The sequence below is a fragment of the Oncorhynchus kisutch genome, linkage group LG28, assembly GCF_002021735.2.
Source record: "Oncorhynchus kisutch isolate 150728-3 linkage group LG28, Okis_V2, whole genome shotgun sequence".
Taxonomy (NCBI): domain Eukaryota; kingdom Metazoa; phylum Chordata; class Actinopteri; order Salmoniformes; family Salmonidae; genus Oncorhynchus; species Oncorhynchus kisutch.
The window spans coordinates 45,470,914-45,486,288 of record NC_034201.2 but is presented as its reverse complement, the minus strand read 5'-3'; the positions used below and the strand labels follow the sequence as shown (position 1 = coordinate 45,486,288).

The following is a 15,375-nucleotide window of genomic DNA, read 5'->3' as shown; positions in this document are numbered from 1 at the left end:
CCCTCCCTCCCTCCCTCCCTCCCTCCCTCCCTCCCTCCCTCCCTCCCTCCCTCCCTCCCCTCCCTCCCTCCCCTCCCTCCCTCCCTCCCTCCCTCCCTCCCTCCCTCACTCCCTCACTCTCTCTCTCGCTCCTCTCCCTCTCTCTCTCTCTCTCTCCCTCTCTCTATCTTTCTCCCTCTCCTCTCTCTCTCTCTCGCTCTCTCGCTCGCTCTCTCCCTCTCTCTCTCTCGCTCTCTCCCCTCTCTCTCTCTCGCTCTCTCTCTCTCTCCCTCTCTCGCTCTCTCTCTCTCTCGCTCTCTCTCTCTCTCCCTCTCTCCCTCCCTCTCTCGCTCTCTCTCTCTCTCTCGCTCTCTCTCTCTCTCGCTCTCTCCCTCCCTCTCTCGCTCTCTCTCTCTCTCTCTCTCTCTCCCTCTCTCTATCTTTCTCCCTCTCTCTCTCTCTTCTCGCTCTCTCTCTCTCTCGCTCTCTCTCTCCCTCTCTCTCTCTCTCTCTCTCTCTCGCTCTCTCTCTCTCTCTCTCTCTCTCTCTCTCTCTCTCTCTCTCTCTCTCTCTCTCTCTCCCTCTCTCTCTCTCTCTCTCTCTCTCTCTCTCTCTCTCGCTATCTCCCTCCCTCCCTCCCTCTCCCTCTCTCTCTCTCTCTCTCTCTCTCTCTCGTCGTTATTAACTATCATTATATGAGAGCTCTATTTCCAGACAGTAACACACACAGTATAATGTCCAACAGACACTGGGCCTGTTATGTGCTTTCCCAGACGGACATTTTGTTCCATGTTGTGTGGCACATGTATTACACAGAAAGAAAGCGTACCGTTTCTAGCCTGCAGTCAAAGCCAGTAAAATGATATGGACTGAATTGGTTTTGTGTAGTATTTTCTTCACTTACAGTGAAAAATAAGAAGATCTCGATATAGCCTCCCGACAGGATAACATGACATCATCACATACTGGGTTCATGACGTCATCACACACTGGGTTCATGACATCATCACACACTGGGTTCATGACGTCATCACACACTGGGTTCATGACGTCATCACACACTGGGTTCATGATGTCAGCATCAGAGTGAAAGGGAAGACAGTGGTGCTGATTGATGACATCAGCATCAGAGTGAGAGGGAAGACAGTGGTGCTGATTGATGACATCAGCATCAGAGTGAGAGGGAAGACGGTGGTGCTGATTGATGACATCAGCATTGGAGTGAAAGGGAAGACAGTGGTGCTGATTGATGACATCAGCATCAGAGTGAGAGGGAAGACAGTGGTGCTGATTGATGACATCAGCATCATCAGAGTGAGAGGGAAGACAGTGGTGCTGATTGATAATGCCTCTGACCATGTTGCATTTGTCTCATTGTTGCATGTGTCTCATTTGTCTCTCCTCTGGTTTGATGATATCATATTGTGTCTTCTCTGCAGTGGGTCTGATGATATCATATTGTGTCTTCTCTGCAGTGGGTCTGATGATATCATATTGTGTCTCCTCTGCAGTGGGTCTAGTGATATATTGTCTCATCTCTCCAGTGCGTCTGGTGATATATTGTCTCATCTCTCCAGTGCGTCTGGTGATATATTGTCTCATCTCTCCAGTGCGTCTGGTGAACGGGCGTGACCGGTGTGAGGGCCGTGTGGAAGTCTGGCACAACGGAACGTGGGGTACGGTGTGTGATGACGACTGGGACATGGTAGATGCCAATGTGGTGTGTCGGCAGCTGGTCTGCGGTCTGGCTGTGGCGGTGGGTAGCATCTCAGAGTACGGCCAGGGCTTGGGGCCCATCATGCTGGACAACGTAGACTGTAAAGGAGGGGAGACCGACCTGGGACAGTGTGGCAGTCTGGGCTGGAGAATCCATAACTGTTACCACTACGAGGATGTATCGGTCACATGCAAAGGTAAGGCTCATTGAGGTATATTTATCCTACTCCAGTCCAGGGCAACTCTTACAGGCCGACCAGACTGCACACGCGTGTCTGGATGCACCATCTCACACATGTTGATTTTATTCCCCCACACCAGACGCGATCACGACACGCAGGTTGACAGTATCAAAACTAACTCTGAACCAATTATATTCATTTGGGGACAGGTCAATAAGCAAACATTTATGGCAATTTAGCTAGCTAGCTTGCTGTTGCTAGCCACTTTGTCCTGGGATATTAACATTAGGTTGCTATTTTAACTGAAATGCACAAGGTCCTCTACTCCGACAATTAATCCACACAGGTTAAAAGGTCAACCGAATACGTTTGTAGTAAACTCTCCTCCTTCAGTGTATTACTCCTCTAATTATGTTTTGTGTAGGAAAGGGGCCTTACAATTTTCTAAAGATTTCATATGATGTCAATGCATGACATCACATGACTTATTAGTGAGTCAATGCATGACATCACATGACTTATTAGTGAGTCAATGCATGACATCACATGACTTATTAGTGAGTCAATGCATGACATCACATGACTTATTAGTGAGTCAATGCATGACATCACATGACTTATTAGTGAGTCAATGCATGACATCGCATGACTTAATAGTGAGTCAATGCATGACATCACATGACTTATTACTGAGTCAATGCATGACATCACATGACGTATTAGTGAGTCGATGCATGACATCACATGACTTATTACTGAGTCAATGCATGACATCACATGACTTATTAGTGAGTCAATGCATGACATCACATGACTTATTACTCAGTCGATGCATGACATCACATGACTTATTACTGAGTCAATGCATGACATCACATGACCTATTAGTGAGTCAATGCATGACATCACATGGCGTATTACTGAGTCAGTGCATGACATCACATGACTTATTAGTGAGTCAATGCATGACATCACATGACTTATTAGTGAGTCAATGCATGACATCACATGACTTATTAGTGAGTCAATGCATGACATCACATGACTTATTAGTGAGTCAATGCATGACATCACATTACTTATTAGTGAGTCAATGCATGACAATGCATGACTTATTAGTGAGTCAATGCATGACATCGCATGACTTATTAGTGAGTCAATGCATGACATCACATGACTTATTAGTGAGTCAACGCATGACATCACATGACTTATTAGTGAGTCAATGCATGACATCACATTACTTATTAGTGAGTCGATGCATGACATCACATGACTTATTAGTGAGTCGATGCATGACATCACATGACTTATTAGTGAGTCGATGCATGACATCACATGACTTATTAGTGAGTCGATGCATGGCATCACATGACTTATTAGTGAGTCAATGCATGACATCACATGACTTATTAGTGAGTCAATGCATGACATCACATGACTTATTAGTGAGTCAATGCATGACATCACATGACTTATTAGTGAGTCAATGCATGACATCACATGACTTATTCGTGAGTCAATGCATGACATCACATGACTTATTATTGAGTCAACGCATGCCATCACATGACTTATTAGTGAGTCAATGCATGACATCGCATGACTTATTAGTGAGTCAATGCATGACATCGCATGACGTATTAGTGAGTCAATGCATGACATCGCATGGCTTATTAGTGAGTCAATACATGACATCGCATGACTTATTAGTGAGTCATTGCATGACATCGCATGACTTATTAGTGAGTCAATGCATGACATCGCATGCCTTATTAGTGAGTCAATGCATGACATCACATGACTTATTAGTGAGTCAATGCATGACATCGCATGACTTATTAGTGAGTCAATGCATGACATCGCATGACTTATTAGTGAGTCAATGCATGACATCGCATGACTTATTAGTGAGTCAATGCATGACATCGCATGACTTATTAGTGAGTCAATGCATGACATCGCATGACTTATTAGTGAGTCAATGCATGACATCACTAATAAACATAATGTATTATTTTATTACCTCCGTCTCATCTCTCCTTAGTTCCATCAGTGGTGGCGTCACGGAGCCTCCAGTACCTCGGTGAGGCCACCACTTCATCTCGGAGAAACTCAGCTTTAAGTAAGTGATCCCGTTTAATTTCTCTTCTCTCTAAGTTCAGTCAAATGATGTAAAGTAAAATAGTTTTAATATAGTATTTTTTTTTTTATTCACTGTATAAACTGCTTTAAGGGGAAAGGCTGAAGTCCGTTTGCCTTCAGTCACAACCAGGTTTGTAGAACTGTAGAATTTCAAAGTTCATGGAGGACAACACGCTCACAAGAGCCCAAAAAATCTAGCCAGGAATCCAAACTAAATAGTCTGCGATTACACAGGCAACACATTTCTGATCTTTTGACCAATCAGATCAGTGCTTTTGCCAGTAATTGGGCAAAATATCAGATTTTGGCTGCCTGTGTAAATGAACAGAGTGATATTCAATTAAGGATTTAAACTTTTTTTTAGTTCACCTTTATTTATCGAGGGTAGTGAGATAAAAATCCGTTTTCAATAGAGACCTGGAACGAAACTAAGACAGCAGCATGGGAGAGCAATGTTACAGGCAACTCTCAGGCACATCAACTCACAGACATAACAACTCACAGACATAACAGCTCACAGACATAACAACTCTCAGACATAACAACTCTCAGACATAACAACTCACAGACACAACTCACAGACACAACTCACAGACACAACTCACAGACATAACTCACAGACATAACTCACAGACATAACAACTCACAGACACAACTCACAGACACAACTCACAGACACAACTCACAGACATAACTCAGACACAACTCACAGACATAACTCACAGACACAACTCTCAGACATAACAACTCACAGACATAACAACTCACAGACATAACAACTCTCAGACATAACAACTCACAGACATAACAACTCACAGACACAACTCACAGACACAACTCACAGACATAACTCACAGACATAACTCACAGACATAACTCACAGACACAACGCACAGACATAACACAGACATAACAACTCTCAGACATAACAACTCACAGACACAACTCACAGTCACAACTCACAGACACAACTCACAGACATAACAACTCACAGACATAACTCACAGACATAACAACTCACAGACACAACAAACATAACTCACAGACACAACTCACAGACATAACAACTCACAGACACAACAAACATAACTCACAGACACAACTCACAGACACAACTCACAGACATAACTCACAGACACAACTCACAGACATAACAACTCACGGACACAACTCACAGACATAACTCACAGACACAACTCACAGACATAACAACTCACGGACACAACTCACAGACATAACAACTCACAGACACAACTCACAGACATAACAACTCACAGACATAACAACTCACAGACATAACAACTCACAGACACAACTCTCAGACACAACTCACAGACATAACAACTCACAGACATAACAACTCACAGACATAACAACTCACAGACACAACAACTCTGTGAGTTGTGTACAGTGCTGTACAGAAACCTAGCCTTAAACCCCAAACAATGCAGGTGTAGAAGCACGGTGGCTAAGAAAAACTCCCTAGAAAGGCCGGAAACTAGGAAGAAACCTAGAGAGGAACCAGGCTATGAGGGGTGGCCAGTCCTCTTCTGGCTGTGCCGGGTGGAGATTATAACAGAACATGGCCATAATGTTCAAACATTCATAGATGACCATCAGGGTCAGATAATAATAATCACAGTGGTTGTAGAGGGGGCAACAGGTCAGCACCTCAGGAGTAAATGTCAGTTGGCCTTTCATAGCCGATCATTCAGAGTTAGAGACAGCAGGTGCGGTAGAGAGCGAGAGAGTTGAAAACAGCAGGTCCGGGACAAGGCAGCATGTCCGGCGAACAGGCCATGGCTCCACAGCCGCAGGCAGAACAGCAGAAACCGGAGCAGCAGCACGACCAGGTGGACTGGGGACACAAGGAGTCATCAGGCCAGGTAATCCTGAGCCATGGTCCTAGGGTTCAGGTCCTCCAAGAGAAGAGAGAGAGAGAAAGGGAGTGAAGGAGAAAGAGAAAGAGAGAAAAAGAGAAAGCGAGAGAGAGAATTAGAGGGGAAGACTTAAATTCACACAGGACACCAGATAAGACAGGAGAAATACTCCAGATATAACAGACTGACCCTAGACCCCTGACACATAAACTACTGCAGTTAAATACTGGAGGCTGAGACAGGAGGCGTCGGGAGACACATAGACACACCATAAAGACATTATAGATGTGTTATAGACATGAAGCCAGGCTTTGAGTGAGATGTCGACACCTGCTCGTCTAACATCTCATTCCAAAATCATGGCCAGTAATATGGAGTTGGTCCTTTGCTTCTGTAGTAGCCACCACTCTTCTGGGAAGGGTTTCCACTAGATGCTGGAACATTGTTGCTGTAACAGCCTCCACTCTTCTGGGAAGGGTTTCCACTAGATGTTGGAACATTGTTGCTGTAACAGCCTCCACTCTTCTGGGAAGGGTTTCCACTAGATGTTGGAACATTGTTGCGGGGACCTGCTTCTATTCAGCCACAAGAGCATTAGTGAGGTCGGGCACTGATATTGGGCGATTATTCCCAAAGGTGTTCAATGGGGTTGAGGTCAGGGCTCTGTGCAGGCTAGTCAAGTTCTTCCACACCAATCTCGATAATTAATTTCTGTATGGACCTCATTTTGTGCACGGGTGCACGCGTTTCTACTGCTCCAGAGTCCAATGGCAGCAAGCTTTACACCACTCCAGCCAATGCTTGGCATTGCGAATGGTGATCTTAAGCTTGTGTACAGCTGCTCGGCCATGTAAACCCATTTCGTGAAGCTCCCGACGAACAGTTATTGTGCTGACGTTGCTTCCAGAGGCAGTTTGGAACTCGGTAGTGAGTGTTGCAACCGAGGACAGATGATTTTTTACGCGGTACGTGCTTCAGAACTCGGCGGTCCCGTTCTGTGAGCTTGCGTGACCTACCACTTCGAGCCTGGGCCGTTGTTGCTCCTAGACGTTTCCACTTCACAATAACAACATTTACAGTTGACCGGGGCAGCCCTAGCGGAGCAGAGATTTGACGAACTGACCTGTTGGAAAGGCATCCTATGACGGTGCCATGTTGAAAGTTACTGAGCTCTTCAGTACGGGCCAATCTGCTGCCAATGTTTGCCTTTGGAGTTTTTTTGTGTTATTACATACAACCAAAAATAACTTTTAGATATCAGAACGATGCATTGCGACCAGAAATACAACTTTCCCCAATTGGATCCTTTGTTCGTACCCCCCAGGGCAATTAAGCTTATCCCAGAGGTTGCTCCATGACGTCACCGGCGGAGAAGATTTCGGAGTGGACTTCTGCACACCATCCACCACTAATGTTCAGTTTCTGGATAATTAAGTAGACGAGCTCAGGGCGAGGATCTCCTTCCAGAGAGACATCAGGGATTGTAACATACAGAAACACGGCTCTCTCTGTGTATACTGTCCCCGTCCATACAACCAGCTGGGTTCTCAGTACATCGCGCAGACAGGAATAAAGAACTCTCCGGGAATAAGAAACGAGGGTGTGTATGTTGCATGATTAACTACTCATGGTGTGATTGTGATAATGTACAGAAACTCAAGTCACTTTGTTCAGATGACCAAAAACACCTCACAATCAAATGCCGACCATATTACCTCCCAAGAGAATTATCTTTGGTTATAGTCACAGCCGTGAATATCCCCTCAAGCCGATATCATGACGGTCCACAAAGAACTACACTGGACTTTATGCAAACTGGAAACCACATATCCTGAGGCCGGAATTGATTGTAGCTCGGGATTTTAACAATGCAATTTGAGGAAAATGCTACCGAAGTTCTACCAACACAATGAGCTCTTCACTACGGGCCATTCTACTTCCACTGTTTGTCTATGGAGATTGCATGGCTGTGTGCTCGACTGTATACACCTGTCAGCAACGGGTGTGGCTGAAATAGCCGAATCCAACTAATTTGAAGGGATGTCCACATACTTTTGCATATATAGTTTACATGGAATGCTGATGATTCCCTCCCTCCCCTATATTTTAGGAGATGGTAGGATCCGGTTAGTTGGTGGACTGGACTACTGCCAGGGACGAGTGGAGGTCTTCTACCAGGGCAGCTGGGGGACGGTGTGTGATGACGACTGGGGTAGGAGAGACGCAGGGGTGGTGTGTCAGCAGATTGGCTGTGGCCACGCCGTTTCCTCCACCACCAATGCCTACTTTGGTTACGGCACAGGACTGATTCTACTGGACAATGTCAACTGTAATGGTTACGAGAACCAGCTGAGTAAATGCTACAGCCTGGGATGGGGGATACACAACTGTGGACATCATGAGGACGCTGGGGTTATCTGTTCAGGTGAGAAGCTGTTTCTGTCTCTCTCTGTCTGTCTTTCTCTCTCGGTCTTTCTCTCTCTCCCTGTATCTCTCTCTGTCTTTCTCTCTCCCTGTATCTCTCTGTCTCTGTCTGTCTCTCTCTCTCTCCCTGTATCTCTCTCGGTCTCTCTCTCTTTTAATTCAATTCAACAACAACAAAAATGTCTCCCTCGCCCTTTGTCTCTCTCTGTCTTTCCCTCTCTCTCCCTGTATCTCTCTCTCTCTCTCTCTCTCTCTCCCTGTATCTCTCTCTCTCTCCCTGTATCTCTCTCTCTCTCCCTGTATCTCTCTCTCTCTCCCTGTATCTCTCTCTCTCTCCCTGTATCTCTCTATCTCTCTCTCACTCTCTCTCTCTCGCTGTAATTCACGTTGCCAATGTCTTTAATACTAAGTCTGCTATTCATGTCTGTTCTCTGTGTAGGTTCAGGCTCCACCACAGTTTCTACCAAAAACACAATGCCCATGGGAAGGGGATTCTTCCAGACTGCCAGCATTACAGGCAATTATTTAGCTTAAGTGTTATAATGTAATAATAGTGTGGTCCCCGTCAGACCACATTGCTCCACCTGCACCTCTATCCTATGACCAATAGAGGGTGCTGTTTTCTCTAAGTTTCTCTTTAACTCTGGGACAGCGGTGCCACTCAGTACATGGTGGTGATGGAGCAAGTAAAAGAAGTCACCCCCATAGAGATCCTATTAAATTACTAGAGGGGATACAGTATTTTCTAAACCCTCAAAGTTCCAGAACATGGTGAAAATGGCAGCCATTTTGGTCAGTCTAATTGGAATGAATGCAGTAGAGGCATAAGTGATGCATTTCCTGATTTGACTAATGCAGTAAAATAAAAGTAAGGCATGTGATGTGTATCAGAAATTGTGTAATAGAATTATAGTCAACCTAAAATATTGTCATATTATAAAAACAGCCTATACGGGTTTTATGCCAATTTTCTGAATAAATAACCTTTAAAATATAACCTTTAAAATATATGTAATGTTTAATGTTTGTTTCCAAGCTGTGATATTATATGATACAATATCAGTACTTGCGTTTACAACTTGTCTAAGCTGTGGAATGACTGTATTGTTTGAATGGAATGTTGGCATATGGGTAGTTAATTTGATCCGTTAATAGAATCATTCCTCTAAAACTGGCTAGCTAGCTAACAAACACGCAGTGCAGACACATTCTTCAAATGAATTGTTTTACACAATATTTTATCACAGCCCTGGCAAAGTAAGGTTGACCAATTCCCTGACCAAAATGGCTGACCTTTTCTACTATCATAAGAAGGTTAATAATGTCCATTCTGGTATTCTAAATTCTAGTATTGTAATACCTAATTCGACCCCCCCCCCCCCCTCTCCTCACAGAGGATGGGAAACCGTCTGCCGTCTACTCTAGGCATCAGCTTGCTGGTGTAGACCGACTCATTATTCTGATTCTAATGCATCGTTTGTCTTATTCTAGTGACCGACCGAACAGAACCAGTCAAGACCACTACTACAACTACCGTGACAAAGACAATGGTTGCTATGACAACCAAAGGTAGTGGTGATGCTGCAGCCCCCCCCCCCCCCCCCCCCCCCGCCATGTGACAAATGAATGGGAATTATCTCCAGCTAATGCACTCTAAACAGATATATCTGTTGTTATAATACTTGCTTATTATTTAAGCAATAAGGCACGAGGGGGTGTTGTATATGGCCAATATACCACTGCTAATGGACGCACCCCTTAGTAGTGGTATATTGGCCATATACCACAAACCCCCGAGGTGCCTTATTGATATTATAAACTGGTTACCAACGTCATTAGAGCAGTAAAAATAAATGTTTCGTCATACCCGTGGTATACGGTCTGATATACCATGGCTGTCAGCCAATCAGCATTCAGGGATCTAACCACCCAATTTATAATCACAAATATTCCATTTATAGATTAAAGCCATTGTGCAACAAGGAAACCATAGTAACACCTTTTACTAATACACCATGAAGAATGTGCCTCTCTGTGTGTCTCCTCCTCCAGAGCGTCCCGTCCTCCGCGTGGTAAACGGTAATAGCAGCTGCGAGGGTCGCGTGGAAGTGTTCCACGGTAACCTCTGGGGCACGGTGTGTGACGACGACTGGCAGCTGCCCAACGCCCAGGTGGTGTGTAGGCAGCTGGGTTGTGGTCCCGCTATCGCCGCCAAGATCCTGGCCTTCTTCGGCTACGGCTCGGGTCCCATCTTGCTGGACAACGTGGACTGTACGGGCAGTGAAATGAAACTGGAGAACTGTTTCAACCTGGGCTGGGGACAGCACAACTGTGGACACCATGAAGATGCTGGAGTTATCTGTGCACGTAAGACTGACTGGGTCTATGGCAATATAACTTATTTGTCCGATGAGAATTTAGATATTGTCTTTTTGATCTGCTGCAGGCAGGACTGCCACAGTAGACTGAGTTATGTTGTCCACCAGCCGTCCCCAAACGTCTGGTTTCACAGCTCCTCAGAATGGAGTTTTATATTCTATTGAATGGAAGCCTATGACAGAAGTGGATGAAAGCAACCACTGGTTGTGATTGGCTGATCTCTATGGGGCGGCAGGGTAGCCTAGTGGTTAGAGCGTTGGACTAGTAACCGAAAGGTTGCAAGTTCGAATCCCCGAGCTGACAAGGTACAAATCTGTCGTTCTGCCCCTGAACAGGCAGTTAACCCACTGTTCCTAGGCCGTCATTGAAAATAAGAATTTGTTCTTAACTGACTTGCCTAGTAAAATAAAGGTAAAATAAAAAAATCATCACCATCTAGCATAACCCTTGACCTCCCCCCCTCTACATTTTAGACTTCAAAGTGCGACAAGCCCAAGAGTGTTAAAGTTTGGAAAAAAATCTCACAGCTTCTTAGAAATAGTTTTCACGTCATGTTCATTAGAGCGATGAGACCAAGGCTCAGCGTGATGTGAATACATCTTCTATTTGAATGAAACGAAGAACACTTCAACAAACTTACAAAAAACAACAAAACGAACGTGCCGCTATATAAAATAAGTGCAGACACAGGCAACTAATACATAGACAATCACCCACAAATTACCCAAGGAATATGGCTGCCTAAATATGCTTCCCAATCAGAGACAACGATAAACAGCTGCCTCTAATTGAGAACCAATAGACATACAAAACACCTAGACTAGTGAACAACCCCATAAATATACAAAAACCCTAGACAGGACAAAAACACAACGGACCACCCCTTGTCACACCCTGACCTAACCAAGATAATAAAGAAAAGAAAGATAACTAAAGGTCAGGGCGTGACAATTCACATAAACTGTAAATACCCAAACTCAATTGTTTGTGGCAAAAACAATACCGGTCGACATGATACAACATTTATTTTTAATTGCCCCTTTTCTCCATTCATCAAAGTCCCATCTAATACAACTGTAGCAGGCTCGCTGCCTCTCCAGCCTCGATGGCTGGAATTTGTATTAATTAGCAGTAATTAATTTCCAAACTGTTACCAGGCTCTATGCGCCAGCAAGCCAAGAGATTAGACTCCGATACATAGTGAAGTATACACACATTGGTTTTTACTGTACTTGTGAGGACCAACAATTGATTTCCATTCAAAGCCTATCTTCCCTAACACCTATTTATTTATTTATTTTGTACCTTTATTTAACTAAGCAAGTCAGTTAAGAACAAATTCTTATTTTCAATGAGGGCCCTAGGAACAGTGGGTTAACTGCCTTGTTCAGGTGCAGAACGACAGATTTGTACCTTGTCAGCTCGGGGATTCGAATTTGCAACCTTTCGGTTACTAGTCCAACGCTCTAACCACTAGGCTACCCTGCCCCCCCTACACTCTAACCACTAGGCTACCCTACCGCCTCTACACTCTAACCACTAGGCTACCCTGCCGCCTCTACACTCTAACCACTAGGCTACCCTGCCGCCTCTACACTCTAACCACTAGGCTACCCTACCGCCTCGACACTCTAACCACTAGGCTACCCTACCGCCTCTACACTCTAACCTCTAGGCTACCCTGCCGCCCCTACACTCTAACCACTAGGCTACCCTGCCGCCCCTACACTCTAACCACTAGGCTACCCTGCCACCCTACACTCTAACCACTAGGTTACCCTACCGCCCCTACACTCTAACCACTAGGCTACCCTACCGCCTCTACACTCTAACCACTAGCCTACCCTGCCGCCTCTACACTCTAACCACTAGGCTACCCTGCCGCCTCTACACTCTAACCACTAGGCTACCCTACCGCCTCTACACTCTAACCACTAGGCTACCCTGCCGCCTCTACACTCTAACCACTAGGCTACCCTGCCGCCTCTACACTCTAACCACTAGGCTACCCTACCCTAAAATTGACGTTCTCCTTGTGAGGGATTATGTCCTCACTTGTCAGCGTTATCCTTGGCTGATTATTCTGGTAAAATCAAAATCTAAGGTAATCAGATTTCTCTGGAGGTAATCAGCCTCTCTGGGGGTAATCAGCCTCTCTGGGGGTAATCAGCCTCTCTGGGGGTAATCAGCCTCTCTGGAAGCCTGCAGGCCAAACCTAAATGAGACACACAGTATAGAAAAGAAGAATAAAAATAGAGAAAGACATCCTTCCTGTGACTAAGGTCTTCTTCATGTCAGAGAAAGATGTCCTTCCTGTGACTAAGGTCTTCTTCATGTCAGAGAAAGATGTCCTTCCTGTGACTAAGGTCTTCTTCATGTCAGAGAAAGATGCCCTTCCTGTGACTAAGGTCTTCTTCATGTCAGAGAAAGATGTCCTTCCTGTGACTAAGGTCTTCATCATGTCAGAGAAAGACGTCCTTCCTGTGACTAAGGTCTTCATCATGTCAGAGAAAGATGTCCTTCCTGTGACTAAGGTCTTCTTCATGTCAGAGAAAGATGTCCTTCCTGTGACTAAGGTCTTCATCATGTCAGAGAAAGACGTCCTTCCTGTGACTAAGGTCTTCATCATGTCAGAGAAAGACGTCCTTCCTGTGACTAAGGTCTTCATCATGTCAGAGAAAGACATCCTTCCTGTGACTAAGGTCTTCATCATGTCAGAGTTATCAGAGCAGACCAGGTGAACCTTAGTGAACCTCTGATGATAAAGGGGATCACAAAATTGACTTCCAGAGCCCTTGTCTTCTAATCTAACTGATTAACTGATCAATGGACTAACTTACTACAACGTTTTGAGGGCTCTGGTATAGATTGCTCTGATTGAACCGTATCAGCAGTTGTTCTCAAGTAGATGACCACTCCCCAGGGAAACATACACAACACATAGAAACCTCATTCGATCTCCCTCTTCTTCTCTAGCCTTTCAGCCTGTTCGAGCTGGAAGAGACTTCACCGTGACAGAAACAACAACTAGACCACCAAGTGACGGTTAGTCTTCTACCTGTTCAGGTTTAGCTACATGTTCCTGGTTCAAGTTAAAAGGTGAAAGGTCAACACACATTCACAGCATCACTTTTCAGAGGCCAATCTTCCATAACGCATCGTATTTCATTCACGTCTCAGGACTAGCCATGATGTGTGGTACGTGTCTCTAGTGTTAAATGACCATCACTCACTCATATATCTTTATATACATATTCTTTATCCCTTTACACTTGTGTCTATAAGGTAGTAGTTTTGGAATTGTTAGCTAGATTACTCGTTGGTTATTACTGCATTGTCGGAACTAGAAGCACAAGCATTTCGCTACACTCGCATTAACATCTGCTAACCATGTGTATGTGACAAATAAAATTGGATTTGATTTGATTTTAAATGTTAATTTTCTACAGAATATGTGACTGTTTCTACCCTCTCTTTCCCTCTAGGCATGGTGAGGTTGGTAGGCGGGCAGCACCACTGCGAGGGTCGGGTGGAGATGTTCTCGGGGGCGAAATGGGGTACGGTGTGTGACGACGCCTGGGACATGCCAGATGCCCAGGTGGTGTGTCGCCAGCTGGGCTGCGGGGAGGCTGCTGCGGCTCGCGGGGAGGCCTACTTCGGGCCCGGCAACGGCACCATCCTCCTGGACAATCTGAAGTGCAGTGGCTCCGAGGCCTCGCTCCAGCAGTGCTCGCACATACCCTGGGATGTACACAACTGTGACCATTCTGAAGACGCTGGCGTCACATGCTCACTGTCGTGATTCGAGCAGCGATTCGCCGCCAGGGAGCCGTCAAACTACTTCCACCTCCACTGGCAACTAATAGGACGGGCGCCTTGGTGGGCATAACCCGGGACTTGTAAACATGATGTAAATAACAGCTCACCCCAATGCCAAATGGAAGGAAGACAACAACAAACAACATAAATAAATAAATAAAACAAATTAACATGTGACAATATATTATAAAATATTATGATTATCTATTCCTATTAAGCACTTTATAAATAAAAGATATGATATATAAAACGCTGTACACATTTTTTTGATATTTGATCAACAGAAGAAAACCAAGGCTTTTAACCATCTCTCTCTCTGTGGTTAAACTGTGGTTAAGCTGTGGTTAAGCTGTGGTCAGGCTGTGGTTAAGCTGTGGTTAAGCTGTGGCCAGGCTGTGGTCAGGCTGTGGTTAAGCTGTGGTCAGGCTGTGGTTAAGCTGTGGTCAGGCTGTGGTTAAGCTGTGGTCAGTGCGGTGGTCAGGCTGTGGTTAATCTGTGGTCAGTGCGGTGGTCAGGCTGTGGTTAATCTGTGGTCAGGCTGTGGTTAAGCTGTGGTCAGGCTGTGGTCAGGCTGTGGTTAAACTGTGGTCAGGCTGTGGTTAAGCTGTGGTCAGGCTGTGGTCAGGCTGTGGTTAAGCTGTGGTCAGGCTGTGGTTAAGCTGTGGTCAGGCTGTGGTCAGGCTGTGGTCAGGCTGTGGTTAGGCTGTGGTCAGGCTGTGGTAAGGCTGTGGTTAATCTGTGGTCAGGCTGTGGTCAGGCTGTGGTAAGGCTGTGGTTAATCTGTGGTCAGGCTGTGGTCAGGCTGGCTGACTGACATGGTAGAGCTGCTTGGGCAGTTTGAACCCAGGAAT

At 45.2% G+C, this 15,375-nt stretch overlaps 1 protein-coding gene across 1 annotated transcript in view; it reads left to right on the top strand.

The window, feature by feature from the left end:
• Nucleotides 1-14,701, top strand: part of LOC109878647 (scavenger receptor cysteine-rich domain-containing group B protein) — a 15,631-nt gene extending 930 nt beyond the window's left edge. The window contains exons 3-10 of the mRNA XM_031807690.1: nt 1,590-1,892; nt 3,925-4,002; nt 8,013-8,327; nt 8,766-8,843; nt 9,812-9,895; nt 10,379-10,693; nt 13,682-13,750; nt 14,191-14,701. Coding sequence (XP_031663550.1) covers nt 1,590-1,892; nt 3,925-4,002; nt 8,013-8,327; nt 8,766-8,843; nt 9,812-9,895; nt 10,379-10,693; nt 13,682-13,750; nt 14,191-14,507 — 1,559 coding nt within the window. The 3' untranslated portion in view covers nt 14,508-14,701. The remainder of the gene's footprint in view (nt 1-1,589; nt 1,893-3,924; nt 4,003-8,012; nt 8,328-8,765; nt 8,844-9,811; nt 9,896-10,378; nt 10,694-13,681; nt 13,751-14,190) is intronic.
• Nucleotides 14,702-15,375: the final 674 nt, after the last annotated feature.